This window comes from Perissodus microlepis, chromosome 16 (genome assembly GCF_051167445.1).
Source record: "Perissodus microlepis isolate ML-2025 ecotype Zambia chromosome 16, ASM5116744v1, whole genome shotgun sequence".
Classification (NCBI taxonomy): domain Eukaryota; kingdom Metazoa; phylum Chordata; class Actinopteri; order Cichliformes; family Cichlidae; genus Perissodus; species Perissodus microlepis.
This window is the reverse complement of record NC_140476.1, coordinates 17386155-17402913: the sequence shown is the minus strand read 5'-3', so window position 1 is coordinate 17402913 and position 16759 is coordinate 17386155. Positions and strand designations below refer to the sequence as shown.

General features: G+C 38.2%; 1 protein-coding gene and 1 long non-coding RNA gene across 2 annotated transcripts; one reads left to right on the top strand and one right to left on the bottom strand.

Moving 5' to 3' along the window:
* Nucleotides 1-3178: 3178 nt before the first annotated feature.
* On the bottom strand, nt 3179-8887 carry fastkd5 (FAST kinase domains 5). The gene is made up of 2 exons (XM_084908395.1): nt 7951-8887; nt 3179-7453 (listed from the first exon to the last, which is right to left on the bottom strand). The coding sequence occupies exon 2, from the start codon at nt 7439-7441 to the stop codon at nt 5024-5026; it is 2418 nt and encodes an 805-aa protein (XP_084764521.1). The 5' UTR covers nt 7442-7453; nt 7951-8887; the 3' UTR covers nt 3179-5023.
* A 2191-nt stretch (nt 8888-11078) lies between these two features.
* On the top strand, nt 11079-14923 carry LOC146370679 (uncharacterized). Its single transcript, XR_014797225.1, has 2 exons — nt 11079-11402; nt 13482-14923. It is a non-coding gene; the product is annotated as an uncharacterized LOC146370679 (long non-coding RNA).
* The last annotated feature ends 1836 nt before the right edge of the window (nt 14924-16759 follow it).

The following is a 16759-nucleotide window of genomic DNA, read 5'->3' as shown; positions in this document are numbered from 1 at the left end:
AATTGCAACAGCATATGCTTTAATTACAGGAGTTTTTCATTTGCAAATGTTTATTCCCGATGAACTTTTGAACTGAATAACCAAGCTGCATGTTATCATTGTTTTGCTTCTCTTGTTCAACTGTTTCCTTGTAAAGGCCCTTCTAGTCATGATGGATCTTTTCTTGGGCTACTTGCAATCTTTTTCTTTGGAAAGGAACAACTAACTGCTACCACCATACATGAGAAACTGACCTAATAGAAATCGTAGCATCCCAGAGCTTTGTCATGTCAAAGGCTGAAACAGAATAGTATGACCTCTTGTTTAGTGATTATTTTTCTCTGTCCATGTGAAACTAAAGCAGAGATGGGAAATATACATTTTACCAGAGGGCCATACTGACATAGCTAAAGTAAAATTAGAGCCACACATTGTGTAACAGAGCACAACATGGAATATAGCTACAATGACGATATAAAACAACATAACAACATGTTGAACAACATAAAAACCATCCATCTATATCAGCAATTAAATTAGGCTACATCTTGTCAGTTCTCTGACTGTTACACAGGTGGATGAGAAAAACAGTGGAGTGGATTTGAGTATAGCCTCATTCATTAGCCTCAGGATTTCTTATCATAATCAGGCTTCTTATAGATTTTTTGGAGGGTTGTTTTGCTTCAGTTTTAGAATATTCTTGGGGAAGATTTAAGATGGTCCGTGGGCCAGTGCTGGCTCGTGCAATTGCATGGATTAAAGCTTGTATAGCCCATGAAAAACATTCTCTTTATTTTCTTAGGGATAAAAACGAAATAAATAAATAAAAATAAAGAGAAAATAAAGAAAATTACACCACACATCAAACAAAATTCACCGTGTTCTTCAGGCGAAAACATTTATCTCCTAATAAATGTGGAGCCAAGCAGCAAACCCTCACCTCGTTCACTTTTTTTAAGGTCTATCAATAGCAGCTGAGACGAGGGAGGAATGCAAACACTCCCTATCAGCCGTGTTCCTGAAGCAGTTGGTTAAGCGCAGTCTATGTGTTTGGAATCTTAAAGGCAAGGAGCCACACGTGCTATTGAACACTGAAGAGGTCAGAAAGGAAGTGACAGTGAGAGAGAGTGATACAGAAACACTTAAGACACAGGCAGTATTTAGTCCTTTCAAAACTGTGATGGGGATCATTTGACATAACGCTGCAGGGGAAATCATTTGCATATATCTGGCTAATCCACACCTATTCCCCTCACTTGACAATGTCAAGGAGCCAATTCAAGACTCGAGTCTATGAAATAGATTTCTCCCTTGGCTAGTAACTGTAAGGTAATTCATCAATTTTTAAAGAATATGTGACACTAGGATTTGTCTGTTTATACTGAAAGGTAAATTAAGGAATTATAGCAGACAGAGAGTACTATGCCTATGTTGAGATAAGTTAAGAAATGTTGATGGAGCTTAGGCTACTTTCAGACAGCAATGGATTAGGTTGAGAAAAGGAAAAGAATTGAAATGCAAATAAGATGGGATTACTGAGAGAGCATTCACTCTACCAGAGCCTCCTCGATTAACTGCTGAAATACTGGTTGCATTTGAAAAGTGTCTAAGCCTAATGATTATTCTCTCTTTACTTACTTTTGTTTATAGCAGGGTAATGACTCAATAAATATCTTGTTATTGGTGAGATATGAAGAAAAAATAGGAGAATTTTTATCACTTTGCTTTGACTGTTACTCAGAATCCATTGTGCATAATCATCCAATCTAAGATGATAATAATTGTATTTTTTCCACACAATCTATTAAACTGTGTCTCTGTGGCAGAGAGCGCCTATTTCTGAAACACGTTTGCACTGGTTAGGGTTAACCTGAAAACATTATTTTCGTTATCTCCTTAGATGGATAAAGGATTTATTTGACTATCCAATGAGTTACGTTTGAATCCAGAGAAAATGGTGCTAAATGAGAAACTGAATCATATCAACTTCAAAAGCATGCTTCCTGCAACCCCAGAACTGTGAAATTTGTAGCTGCGGGCATGGCACTGACTTGAAAGTCCCAAAATGTGAATTCTCTTTATAGTTTTTTCAGATCTGTGAAGAAAGGGGAAGGTATTTATTGACTCCCTTCTACCTTATGACAGAACAGCAACTCCCTTTGAATGTGCTTCTTTTATCTTTGATGGGTGTGTAGATTGGTTATATTGTTATAAGCACTATGTGCTGTTGATCGAATGTAAATACATTTTCCTTGTGTGCTATTTTAACTTGTTTCCAGTGATCTTACGACGTGCACACATTGCATTTTAATTATTTATTTAATGTGAGTGTCTTGCAAATATTCAAATGCTCAAAAATATCAAGCTGCCATGGAAATATTGCACCATTGCTACTCTGTCAGAATGTGATGTTTCCTAAGGGAAGAATGCTCTCTGCTGGCAAGTTTCAGGCATAGCACAATGCTCTCCCTCCATTCATTCACTTCTAATTCCCCCTGCAGGAGGCAGTGGCATAAGTGTGGCCTGCTGCGTCCTCCAGCTCCTCCTGGGACATCATCAAGCGCTCCCACATATGCAGACAGATGCAGAGTTGATTGAATTGGTCTTTTATAGTGCTCATTTCCGCCCCTGTCACCCCATATCACTCTTCTCTCCCCAGCAAGTAACTTAAAGGATGTGACAGAATGAGAGAGAGAGGAATTAGGGCACTTGCTTGTGGCCTGAGCTTCACTTCAGGTTTATTCTGTTTTCCCCCTTAATTCCTGAAGCGGAAAAATTCAGATAATCACACACTTCAATTTTAAATCTGCTCAGTGCATCTGGGAATTATTACTGTTAAAATATTTCAACCAGCTGTGGGGTTTTTTGCCTTTCTTTTTGGCACTGTCCAACAAAGAGTCCTTGAAGCAGCTTTTTGTTTAGGGCAGCTGGCAAGATTAAAGCACCAACAACATCTTCAGGGAGCCACAAAGAAAAGGAGAGATAGAACGGGAAGGAACAAACATTTTAAGAATGGACAGCACACCTGCAGTCTCACCACACAAGGGCTCATTTCAGCTTTTTTTTTATCATGTTCCTAGACACTGATATGTTAGCAAAAACGGGATGATTTCCGGCATTGCACTGATTTCCATGCATGTCGATAGATTGCAGGAATCAACTTGCAAATTCGTACAACATATATCCAATATGAAAATACTCACAATTTATTCATGTTTTATTAATAATTTTTAACCGTGAAAAGTGATGCATACAGTGTTTTTCTATGAGTGGGATTTAGGAAATTGCATTGAAATGCCATACTGTCAGTAGCAAACACACTCTTGAGTTACAGGCAAAGAAAACAGGAATGTAAAAACTCTGCAATAAAAAAATCTGTTCCGCAAGCAACTCTGTACTACTGCTACACAACTTTGTGTTTACAGCTACAAGGCAAGAAAAGGTGTCCCAGAAAATAGTTCTAACAATTTCTTTCATCCTTAAAAAAAAACATAATAACAAACATGACCTGCGGAGCAAAGCCATTTTAGGATAGCTCGGAGGAGTCAAAAGTAGCTGAATTTGAGAACATGAGTTCTATTAGGAATAATTTCCCAGGTTTAGTGGCTATGTGACTAGTTTATGACTTGTAGACTCAAACTTATTTATTAGGTAACACTGGCTGAAAATTCTGAGCAGCGCCAGATTTACATTAATTCTTCATATTAATGGGCAAATGCTTAAGAATGGTGTATCCTACTACTCTAAAATGTCGTTTTTAAGCCAATCACAAAGGTGGTTGCACAAATCTTGGCTTAAAAGCAAGTGAATATAGTTGATTTCATAGTTATTAAGCAATTGCTGAGCAGCTAAAGGCTATACATTTTGACTTACTCATCTTTTACATAACTGTACTTAATGTTCTACCCATACAGGTTAATTTCATTCAAGGTCTTCACTCACTTTCAAAAAATAAAGTGTATTTTATTGACAGTTTAGGTCCATCATCATTTAATGATGCCAGTTTGTCTTGTTAATCTTTTGAACTTTGTTTAAATTTTACTTTAAAGTTGTAGTTTTTTTAAAGTTGAACTACAACATTATAGAAAATGATATCCAACATGAGGCGTTCTTTAAAAAAACTCACCAAAGATGCAAAAGATAATTACATCGCCCACATGATGAATGAATCATAGCTGAATTTCCTACTGTCATGTTTTTGTTTCCACTTAATTTACACTGTAAATGTTTCTAGCATTTGTTTTTGTATGTATTTCTCCTGTTGTGTATTTATTCTTGTTGGCTTTAAATGGGACCTAAAATTCTGTTGGACCTCATGTGAACAGATGTGTTGAAATGACAATAAAAACCCTTGAATCCTTGAACACTTTTTAATTCACTGTCACAATGGTCTTGAATAAACAAGCTGCTTGCATGAGCAGAACAGTTTTGCTAAGGAAATGAAAGAAGACCCAGATCCATGTTTGAATTTGAAAAAACATGTTAGACATAAAATGCTGTTATTTTTGGTTTTCATTTGCTAAAAGGTTGTGGCATCCCATTTTAATCCTGTCTTTATTAAGTTATATAACAAGTTTTGGCTTTCCAGGTGTCATAATACAGATTCCTAAACAAGCATCGCCTTTAATTCCGTATTCACAGTGACATATTTAATGTGCAAACTGGGCAGGTTCACACTTGAGACAGAAGAACTGACCTCTGAAAAGACTATCATCATTGATTTGAATCAGGAAAAGCTTAACATTTAAGTAAACACACAAGAACATACAAATGTCAAATGTATTTTAGACTACAGCCAGGCATTGAAAAGCTGATGCTTTAGTTTTCATGTCAAGTTTTTACAGTCTTGAAATGTAAATGTAAAAATATATTTTTACAAAAATCTCAACAAAAAACAGTTTTGCAATACAAAACATCTTATATTCTGCAATGTGCAGATATTTTGCACACTGTAAAGATTTTCCAGAAACCTGATGGTTATATAGTTTGCAACGGACTCCAGATTTTCTCCACTTCACTGTGGCTCTTACAGGTCTGAGAATCATTATAGATTGTCGTAGAGTTTGCAGTGCAGATATGCCAGCTTCTCAGCTCTGCTTTTCCTCAGCAATGGAAACCACTCTTGATAACTAACCTCTACAACCCTATAGCCTGCTATCTTTAACTGCCTTCTCTTCATGGCATGAAGTCCCAGGAGCTGCTGTGACTGGGAGCAGAAGTGGTTCCTGTTCGAGACCTGTACGGCAATTTTGACTATCTCATTGGAGTCCTTGTGGGAAGACCCAAGGTGACTGGGTTTGGGCAGAGTTTCTATAATATCAGTGGTCAAGTCTAGCACTGTGTCAAAGAGTCTCCCACTTTCATCGGGCCGTAATCTTTGAAGAGATGTAGTCTTCACTTTAGGTGATTGAGCCAAAGGCGCGTTTATGTTGTTTTTATTTATCAACTGTGCTAAAAGTTCATCAGTTATTGTAACTCCTACATTTAATTTTCCCCAACCCTGATTAGAAGGAAATGTGGATGAGCTTTGTTCTAGAGATGCTTGGTTCACAGGTACAGGCTGCCCAGTGGAGTTGAGGTGCACTTCCAGGTCAATGGAGCGAGTATGGGGAAGGATCATTCTTTTACATACAAACTCCTCACCACCAAGCAGATCTTTCAGAGCAGATTCTGCCTCCTGAACCTCAGGTTTCTGGCACACATCTGACTGAGCAAACGTCCACAGCATTTCTGTAACCTCATCTCGAAGTTCATTGCTCAGTCGAGGGCCAGTCCACTGAGGCAACTCCAAAGCTACAACTCCATCTAAAGTGAACAAATCCTTCTTCAGCTCAAGCTGTGTGCATTTCAGTGCTAAGTTGACAAAATCAGGGCTCAAGGCTAATGCAATTAGGTCCTCTGGGAACTGTGAGACAAAGGCCAAGCCTAAAAGACCAGTGAGCAGATGCTCTGGGTATCGTTGAAATTCAGCTTTCCTTTGCCTCAGGGATTCTGTAAGACTTGGATAGAAGTTTGGACTCCGTGATGGGAGAAACCCTAATGTGCCATAAGCCCACAAGAGTTTGCATGAGTCTTTACTTCTGCAGTGTGGCACTAGCAAGGGTACTCTGTCAGCGACAGCAGTAAGGATACTGTCATTACTGTAATGAAGAGCAGAACAGGTCAGTGCCACGTGCATTAGCCCCTTGACACCCATTCTGTGGGCACGCTGAGGAACTTCCTCTGCCATGGCCTCCAGCCATGCCCTGTGATATAAATAACTGAAACGCAGGTACTTCAACACATTCACCATGGCAAAGTCGCTCATCTCCTTCACAAAAAAGAGGGCCTTATCGACAATGCGAGTCACTGCACTCTCAGATATTGAAGTTTGGGATTTAAAGAGTCCTAAGCATATAACACCAACCTCCTCAGGTCGCAATTGTAGCAAATGATGCATGAGAAGCTGCTCCAGAGGACGGATCAAGTCTTTTGGACACTGCCTACCCTCTCCCAATATATACAACAGTTGGACCAGCTCGGGCACGCCCAATTGTCCCAGATGCAGACGAACAGAGTCATAGAGGTGCAGCAGGAATTGAGGTGCCTGCTTCCCTATACAGCGCCACAAATCAGCAGCTAAAATCAACTGATGCAAAGTCATCTGACTGGACCTGCGATTCAGCTCAGTCTCGTACAGTTCGAGTACAGTGTGGGCAGAGGGCATGCCCAGCCACACAAACGACTGCAGCACCTCCAGCAGCTGAAGTTGAGTAAAGTGGCGAAGGTGTTCCACGGAATATCGGAGGAGCATGATGAAGCGCTGGTCACTCCTCACTAACGGCATCTTGTCTGGGTGCAATCGACTGAGCTCCATAAGAAACTGAGACACATCAGATGCTTTCATGCTGCCCTTTAAAACAGCCACATTTTGGAGCAGCTGCATTGCCTCCTCCCATTTGAGTGGGTGAGGTCTTTGGTTAAGGTCTAGGCTCATTGAGGCATACTCTGGTCTGCATTTGTGGAAGGCACGCGTCTCTACTTTAACATCTGATAGTACAGGTTTTCTCTGGTAAGAGGACGCTGAGGGGATCTCTGGTTCAGAGCTTTTATTGAAAGCCAAGTCCAGAAGAGTGTTCTTTGAGCTGGAGAGGTGTCGTGAGCAACTCACACTGTAGCGATTGCTCCGTTGCCAGAAAGAAGGTGCGAGAGCGGGTAGACACTGCTCATCTTCATCGTTGTCTGTTTGGCTATGGGAGGCTGCAGAGTTCAATGCAGAGTGATGATATGAAGAAGGGCTGTAACGGAGCCTGTAACCTTCTAAACATACTTCATTGTGCTGCGACAAGCTTCTCTTTTCCTCCAGATCATCAGCTTCATCCTCTGGTTTGATATGCACATGCTGAGCCCTGGCAAAGCCTTTTGTCAGGCCTGGGAGGTGGCGTAGCCTGGGCATCCAGCGACACACCACACAGGCAGCCATGGGTGTACCACACTAGAAAACATAGCAAAATACAGCAAAACAAAAGTCATGTGCCAAGTCAAGTAATGTGCCAAGCAAAAACATATCTTATAAATGAATAAATTATACATTGTTTGTATTAAAACCGCAGTTAAAAAGATACAGATGCATACAGATGAGCTTCCTTCTTAATTTTTAAATGTTGAAACTTTAGACACAAACATAAAACTGCTTGTCAATCGTGACCATACACTATTTTTTTGTTATGGTGGCTATAATAATGCACTTTGTAGCTCTTTCTGAGACTGACTACAATACATGATATTTCTCTCTTAAAATTACAGTTTAAACTAAACGATAAACCTAAATTATTTAGAGATATACATGTTAAAGTAGTCTGTCCATCTGTAAACCAACAGAGGTCAGACACGTTTTAGAATGAGACAGCAGGAAACACGATGCTAATTTAAACTACACTAAACTAAAAGTTCACAAATCTGTATGTATTTTAACCAGATCGTTGAACTGACCTTTTACGATCCAAAAGCAACACGTGCAACGGTGAGAAACCTCAAGAAATCATGGCAGGAACACACAGCATTAGTCTGTTAGAACGACTCCTCTGACAGACCTACGGCAACCCCACCGGAACTCGTGAATTTGATTTCCAAAATAAAATAAACTTTATATTATCAGCTACATTGTTATACGCATACATATTCTAAAACAAATTAATACATCAATTTGAAATATAGAGCACTGTATTAGCACACCGCAATTTTAATTTAATCCTTAGATTTAATAATAATTGCCTGTAAAAGTACCGTGTCTGACTGTATGATATTATTATGGCAGGTTGATCTAACTTCCGTGGAGAGCAGCGTGTGACCTATGGCAGCTGGGTAGGTTCAAAACTACTCATTCAACGAGCCGCAATGAGAACACATCAACAATAACACAAGTTGTGCTAACTGAAACTAATTAATAATAATTATTACATTTGATCAAAACAAAAAAACACGCTACCTGACCTAAGATGTTCGCATATCATAAAAACCATTCTTGTTTAAATCTTATTTTACATCAGTACCCAATAGTACATAAATAAATGAGATTCTGGAACTAAGAGACAATATAGATATACAACAATTTTTGTGATAATTACTGTTATATTTTATGTTGATTCAATGGTTACAGTACTGTGCAAAAGTCTTGAGCTACCTTGTTTTTTAATTCGTTGCTAGGAAATGGGAAAGAGCTTGAAAGTCAGTATTTGGTAAGACCAACTTTATGCTTCAACACAACTTGGACAATTTTTTTTTTGTTATTTGTTAATTACATAACTTTCATGTACTGTTCATCTGCTCTAACATTTTTAAGGCCTGCCACTTCTTCTTTTGTGTTCCAAGCTCTTTGCGAGTCAACTTGTTAGTGCAAAAATACTATTTTATATTTTATGTTTTTATATGGCAGATATTATTTATAGATTTTTTTTCATATTTATAATTCAACAAAAAAATGGGAACACATTATGTGTTTTTTTTGACAGGCTTCTAGTAAAGAAGAGGCAGAAAAAAAAGTTCTTTGCTAAGTTGTCTGTTTTTTATAGATACAAAACTGCTTCAGCCTTAGAGTTTGGTAACTTTTTTTTATGTTGGAACGATTCAGGACGGAACTGAAAATGAATAAAAACATCCAATGTTCAAAGAAAAAGTTTAGCATATCTTCAGAAAACCTGGCATTTAATTCATTGGAAGCAAAATATTAAGAAAAAAGGGGTAACTCTTTTTCGTATTTGTTGTGTGAGAAGCTGAGCTATCAAACTAGGTTATACTGTAAAACATGTTTTATTTTTAAAATCTATCAATTTTTTTCTTTTCTTTTTCCCTTTCTGTTTATTTAGGTATGACCCACGTTAATTATTATTGTCCTGTTTAGATGTTCCATATTTTATTCAAGTGTGTTTATTCTAATATTTCTACACATAATAATTTATTAATTCCAAAATGTACTGCCCAAGTCTAAAACAAGTTGTATATCAGAAGATATGTAAGGGCCCAGACACTTGCTGCCATTTTAAGTCTTTAAGTTTTTTCACTCTATAGACCCTGTCTTGCTCCTCCTTACTGTTGTTTCAAATTTTTATTCTTTTATTAATAAATTTGTTAATTTCTTTTAAAACAGCAAACAATTCAAGTTCAGTTAACTTGAATTGTTTGCTTTTTACAGATAATGAAAATGACCAATCTAATCAATTTGATTTTTTTTTTTTTTAAAAAAAAACATAAAAGTTGGTTGACTAGAAAAATATCTGGTTTTGATGTTTTTCTTTCTCTTAAATGCAACACAACTTGTTTCTGTGAAAGATTCATTCCTAACACTAAAACTGTCTAAGATTCAGTTTAATTATAAAATTGTGGTGAGTAAATTCTAAGTAAGTGTTTTAGTTTTATCACACTTAGGCAAGCTCGCTGTCACACTTTTACCACATGAGATTCTACATATTCTCTTCAAACACCTCGATTTTAAACAACAGTTGTTGCTGTTGTTAGTTTTTGAAGATTTCCACTATATGCTGTATACATTCTATGCCTGCAAAAAAAACTGTTAGCAAAATAAAAGATTGATTTGTAATGTTGCCATCCCCATGTTTTTGTTTGCTTGTTTGTTTTTTGAATCCTCAAAGTGAATTTTAAGAAATGTTAAATATGTCACAGAAATAACAGTTGAAGTGAGACTTACACCTCTTTGAAATAGTTATTGTATCTATTTTATTTGTTGTTTTATTTTTCATTAAAGTGCAACATCAAAATCGTTCATATGTTTTGAATGCAATGCTTTCTGTCACTGAAATTTACATTTGCATTTCTCTTCTGTTTGAGCAGAAAAGGCAACTTCAAAATCTGTGCCTCCATTGTGTGACTTCACACATGAATGAATCCAGGGGTTAGAGGTGAACTACACTGACCTATGGCTATGTGCAAGACAATTCTCTTATTTCTGCTGGGAACACTTCTTATGTCCTTTGAGAAGGTATAGCCCCAGCAAAAGACACTGAGCCATGTAGGTGGCCTTTGGATTCCCTTTGTAAAACTTGTTGCTGACATTAATGAATATTTTTATGTTACTAAATGTTACAGTTCAATTGTATACAGAAGCATGGTGGTATAGTCTTTCATTAAAACTAAAGATAAAAATCTATTATAATATTTTTTATTTATCTAATATTGTAAATAATGTCAAATAAAAAACAAAACGAAAAAAAATAAAACATAGAAAGTCGAAAAATTGTATCATCATTATTATTCGTTTCATTTCTAAGGTTCTGTTTTGGTTACACTGCGTCAAATTCTGGTCAGCTACAAATCTGAAAAGCCATCCCAGAAAATTCCCAAAATAATACGTTTTATGTAGTAAACAGATTTAGCACACAGACGTATACTATCATCCAGTTTAAACAAATAGAATACATTTATTTTTCGTTAGATCGAATTATTTTAAGAATGTATTAAATCTCATAAAACATTTTTATTCCACGTGTAAACATCACCAAAATCAAATTAGAGAGCCTTAAGGCGTCCCGTCCAGTGATTATAATGGGAGGCAATTTGATATATTTTCCCCCTATTGAAACGGCTTATCTATGTGACCACCTTTGTATGTATAGCTACAATATATGAATTAAGTGGGGAAACTTCAGAGTCCCACTTGGAGAGGAAGTAGAGGATTTATGCTAATGAAGGAGTTGAGGCTCCGCTACGCTGGCTGGGAACCGCCCTTCATTCACCACATGGTTAAAAGGAGAGTCTACTCGCGCCACTTTCGCAATCTTACTACGATTCCCAAAATCCTAGCAAATCATAATAGTAGCACATGGTTGTGCACTTTTTTGGAGGGGTTACACGTCTTAGCCGATGTTTAATCTGTGAAGTCTGTGTTCTTTTTTTTAAATTTTGCAGATGTCCAAGAAACTGGGTAAACGGTAAGTCTGAACAAGTGAGTGAAGATGGTGGATTTTTTAGTGTCTTATAAGGCGCGTGTTGTTGGCAAGAAACCTGTTGTTAGCCTTTTTAGGGAGATGCGGTAAACGTCGGGAAAGTGAAATGCGCTGGGTTGACTTCGGTAAGTGTGTGCGCTCTAACGTATATGCGAGGAGGGGAGAAGAAAGCGTTTTTATAGTCAAGTTTCCGCATTTTTAAAAACAAATGTTGTAGGAGCGCATGGCAACCTCTCCTCCATGGCAGGAGAATGAGGGAGATTTGAAAAGCATGTGTTGCCGCTGCTGTTGCACCTCTTGTCGGTACCTCGGGGAAGTGGTCCACACTCGTAAAACGATAAAATTAAATAACCGCTACAAATTTTGGCAAAAGCCCCAAGTTGTAGACTCACGTGCCCGCGCTGTCAGCCGTCTGTTTGTAGAATTTTTAAGTTTTCAGTCATTTCGGGTTGCGGTGGTGTACATTTAAAAGTGCCTCCAGAACAAAGCAGCAGCAGCACATGGGGTTCTAGCAGGCCGCGCGCCTTTGCTATCCCGCGAGCTGCCGAGTTAGCGGCTAACGCTAATATGCCAACAAAAATATTGTGTATTCATAATAATAACATAATTGTCACTAGCTTTGCGGGCTCTCTTATGTTTATTCAAATGCCGCTGTCGGCGTTTACAAGCACCTGGGAGCACGTGTACTGATCTCTAATTAGCATGTGTGAGTTAGCCATACTGAAACAACTAAGTTGGCTAAGACAAGGGGCAATACAATGCTTAGAAGTGGACGGGGAGTGGAAGCGAATATCCAAACATTACCAGCGGACTTCGTGAGATTACTAGGGTATTGGATTAAGTGTTGTCTTTAAGGAATACTGATAGGTGAACAAACTTTAATTGGATAATTATCTAAACAACTAAACACACTGTAGCAAGCCGCACGCGCTAGCCTGTTTGGCTAGCGCATGCTTACGGCAGACTGTTTTGATGGAGCCCTCGCGTAACTACTAGCTTGTGTGCTGGATTCTGCGTTTTAAGTTTGGAGCAGTTGCGATTTCACGCGTGGTCTGCAGACTAGTCATTATAAGCGAACGCCTCACGTGCGGCCAGTTTTAGCTGCGTGTGTGTGCACGGATACTGTAACATCGTCGATGTAGTCCCATGTGCTGTGTTCTTGCAGTGGCTATTAGATTTTTTTTTTTTTTTTTAAACTGTGGACTCCTGGGCGCCATGTTAGCGGGTGGGGGAGGGGTACAGAAATGTGGCTGGAGTACAAGTGTTGGTATCCATGAACAGTCCCGGTTCAGACTCCTGATTTATCATTTAGCTTTAAGGTGTTCGAGGTTATTGGTGTCTCTAACGCTATCATCTCGATTGCCATGCGGAAAGCCTGTCTGCTTGAGATTAATTGGAACAGAGTTTTGGGTTGGGGGGGTGGTGTAAACGGACGCATGGTGTACAGCTACTCTTGAATAACAGTTTTTGCAGAATGTCCTGAAAGTTATATTAATGCAACGATTGAAATTGAGTGGGGTGTGCATACAGAGGGGGAACGTCTTTCATGGAACCTCAAAATATGTGCAGAGATGGCGAATAATTGTCCAGGATTTACAAGGACAATTTAAGCACTCAATAAATGTGCATGTATTTGTGTGATTAAATTAATGATTTCTCCAGCAACTTAAAAAACTTCATGCCTAAAAGAGTTTATAATATCTTGACCACTAAAAATCGTCATGAAGTTTAGCCTTACAAGGACCTTTCTAGTTGGGAGGGAAATGGTCTTTTCTGAGTGAGTTCATACACCACACTAATCACAGTACTCTTTGTCCGTTCAACTTTGTCAAGACTCTGCAGATGTATGAGATCGTTACTATATACTGAGTTTGATCTTTTGAATTTTTATTAGAGAAATTTACCTACGTCAAAACTTGTCAAACTGCAGCTAACCTCTAACATTTGGTAAACCACCAACTGATGAATGTTAGGCTTGAGTTGGGTATAAACCTTCTTGTACAATGTCTTTGTATCTTTTTTGTTATTCCTACTGTTAATGCTACATCTTATTTATCCCTACAGAACCCCATTCACATCTGTCTCCTGGGCAGTCGTCACTGTGGCTTTAAAGGCACAGTAATGCAGTCTGTGAGGAGAACGTCACACGAGCAGTTTACAGTCACTGTAGTGCCAAAGTGCTTACAGTGCAGGTAGTTTTGTTCAATTCTACTGCAGTGAAGGCACTTTCAGCACTCTTCTGATAATATTAACTGAAGGAAGCTGACTTGTTCACAAACACAGCCTTTATGTTGCAAGTCCTAAGTAGACTGAATCCACATACACTTGTTAATAGACATCTGGCAAGACCTTGTCATCTTGCTGTGAGGCTCAGCCCCCTGATGTTCTGGAGCAAAGCAGCTGTGTAAGAAGCAAACATGCTAAATGGTTGTTAGATGTTGTATATCCTGTCACTGTGGAAAAAATGACATTTCAGCAGTGCACAGAATTGGAGCAGCTGCTGATTTGTTTTTGTATTTTTATTTTGCTTTATGTATGAGGAGAGGAGTCTTAAAAAATTGTTACCTGGCAAAATGTGACTACTACTAGTACTTATGCTAAGGTGCATCTAGTGCAGATAGTGAAGTAGACTAGCACCTACTGCCCTAAGTGCTCCTTCTGGCATAAGGGGCTGGGACTCTCATCTGCCATGTATCTCTGTATGCATACATGTGAGAGTGAGAGTTTGGGTTTTTTTTAAGTATATTTGCATGGACACTCTTAATCTTAATTGTGGCTGTCCTCCGTTAGTTTTGCATAGTTGCGCTGCAAGAAGAAATAAGTTGTGCAAATCTATGCAAAACTGATGGTGGCCTGCGTTTCCATCCAAATCCTCTTTGCGCATCGTCTATGAAAGAACAGTCAGTCTGGTTTCCAGTGCACCTCTGTCAATAATGTAAAGACAGGTTTCAGTAGTATTAAAGTGCTTATAGTGCAGGTAGTCTTCTTACTGTTTAAATTCTACTGCAATGTGAGCACTTCAAGTACTCCTAGACTACGTCGTCTTGGGAAAACTGCAGGGGTAGCTTATGCACGTGGGTCTCTGGTTAGTTTTGCTGGTTTGCTTTCAGCTTTTAAATGTACTGCTGTGCAAATCCATGCAAAACTGATCATAGAACTGAAAATAATCTATCAGAAGTGATCCCTTTCTGTGCAGGTTGGGAGAGGTGGCAATGCTCTGTGCTTGTGCAGTATTGCACTTGTCCCGGCCTGTTGAGGACACTGGGAATTGTTCTGCAAGTTCTCCCAGGATACTTTTTAAAATTGGAATTTGATTATCATCTGTTTTTTGTTTGTTTTTTTTTTTTTTTTTTTTTTTATGCGCACCTATTCCTAACAAGCTTTTAAACGTAGGTCACTTGAGAGTTGAGGAAATGTCTTGCTTAGAGCACCTTGTTATATATCTAAGGAAATATTTACTCTATGCAATGTAAATACAGTACTTTATGAATAAATACTTAAATGACTCTCTTGTTCAAGTTTTTCTTCAAATATGTAATTCATTGTTAGTTTGAAAATTTACTTTCAAAATGAGTTTTTGCTACAGGGTGTACCAATTTCAAAGTGATTTAATCCCACAGGGGTCCTTCGGTAATGATCGCAACACACTGTCAGAAAAAGGGGTTTCATGTGTTTCACGCAGTTGCCAGTAGGTTGTATAACAGGAGCAGCTGCATTAGCTCCAGACAAGCTTGCAAAAGCATGGAGCAAGTTTGACTATATGTACACTTACCATGCATACAGAGGGGTACACGCAAAGTAGTTTTGGATGTCTACTTGTTTTTTGGACAAATATGTAAATGGATGTAAAATTGCATTACCTTACAAACTTCCCAAAACTTGAGCTTAATATTTGTCCTTTGCCCACTGATTTGTGGTCTTTATGCAATCTGTTTTACAAGAAGTAAAACCAAGTTAGCCCTGTAATGACATGTTTATCATGCTTGCGTTCTTGAGAGTTAGAAATATTTTGTATATATTTTTTAAAACAGTCTCGAGTAATTGCGCGAACATGCCATGCAGCAAAAGTATGTATACTTATAATTGCCAGAAGCTTCAACAAACACTCCAGTTTCTCAATAAAAAGAGAAAATGCAATTCTGGCAATTACTTCATGGTTCAGGCTTTTAAGGGTTCATGCAAATTCAGAGTAGTTATATCTACCTTATTAATGAAAACTAGATGAAACCAGTAACCTCTTTAATAAAAATTGGACACTTAAGAGACAAACTTTACAACTTTTAAATAATCTTCCTCGTTTTACTGAGTCTTAACATGGAAGTGGTGTTTGCCTTCATAGTGTTTCGATATTTGTTGTATTTTTATTATTTGGGGGAGTTCAAGTAGAGTTTGCAATTTTACCATCCTCCAGCAGAGGGAGGTAGCTGTGCATTTAAGTGTTTGCTGGTCAGTGTAAGTGGCCCTGTACTGTATAAATGGAACACAGTAGTATACAAAATTAACACATTTAAACTGGAGACATGCAAATTAATGACTCCAAATCTGAAGAAGCATGCGCCCCTTAATGTTCTTAGTTTTCAGAAAATTAAGACAATATTGGGTTTTATTTATTTTTTGGTGTCTTGTTCTGCAACGTTTTCTTTTACCTAAACCCCATTGCTATAAATAAGTACTGTGTTAACTGATATCAACTGAGTGAGCGCTCCACTTGTCCTACGGTTCCAAGATCTAGCAGACTTCTGGTCATTGAGCAGAGTTTCCATTATTTGGCATTGTATGGTAGGCTGGCAGAGGGAGCCATTCACTGGAGTGTTCATCTTTCATTATCATGTCCTCTCTACTTGACAGACAAGATAAATGGGAAGCATCCAGAGAGGACATGAACTCAAAGATGCATTTCTGCTTGTCAGTCCGTGCAGATTGCTCTAGCAACCTCTATTTAAGTTGATGTCGAGAAAGTCCTATACCTTTATTAGACACAGAATGCTGCGTGACTGTGGACTGTCGGGTAAAAAGCAACCAGTGCATTTAAGTTTTTGTCCAGACTTCGAGATCCAACTATAGCTATGGAAATTAAAATAAAACACCAGAAAGAGTACTCGCAATAAAGTTGTATAACTATTGTTTTTTCTTTTTGCCATACAAGCATGTTGGCTTGTTCCTTGTACAGACTGAAATATTTAGCCTAAAAATTGCTAGATGTTAATACATTTTGACAGTAGCCGTTTCCAGAGGATGAATCCCATGACCTTGGCGGGTTTTGACTCTTCCTTTGAATGCTATCACAGGTTTTATAACTTTGAAATTTGCACAACTTGTCAGAAACTATCTTGGATGAAAAA

Excerpts from the sequence above, each read along its gene's own strand:
- fastkd5 (XM_084908395.1), bottom strand. The coding sequence starts at position 7,441 with ATGGCTGCCTGTGTGGTGTGTCGCTGGATGCCCAGGCTACGCCACCTC.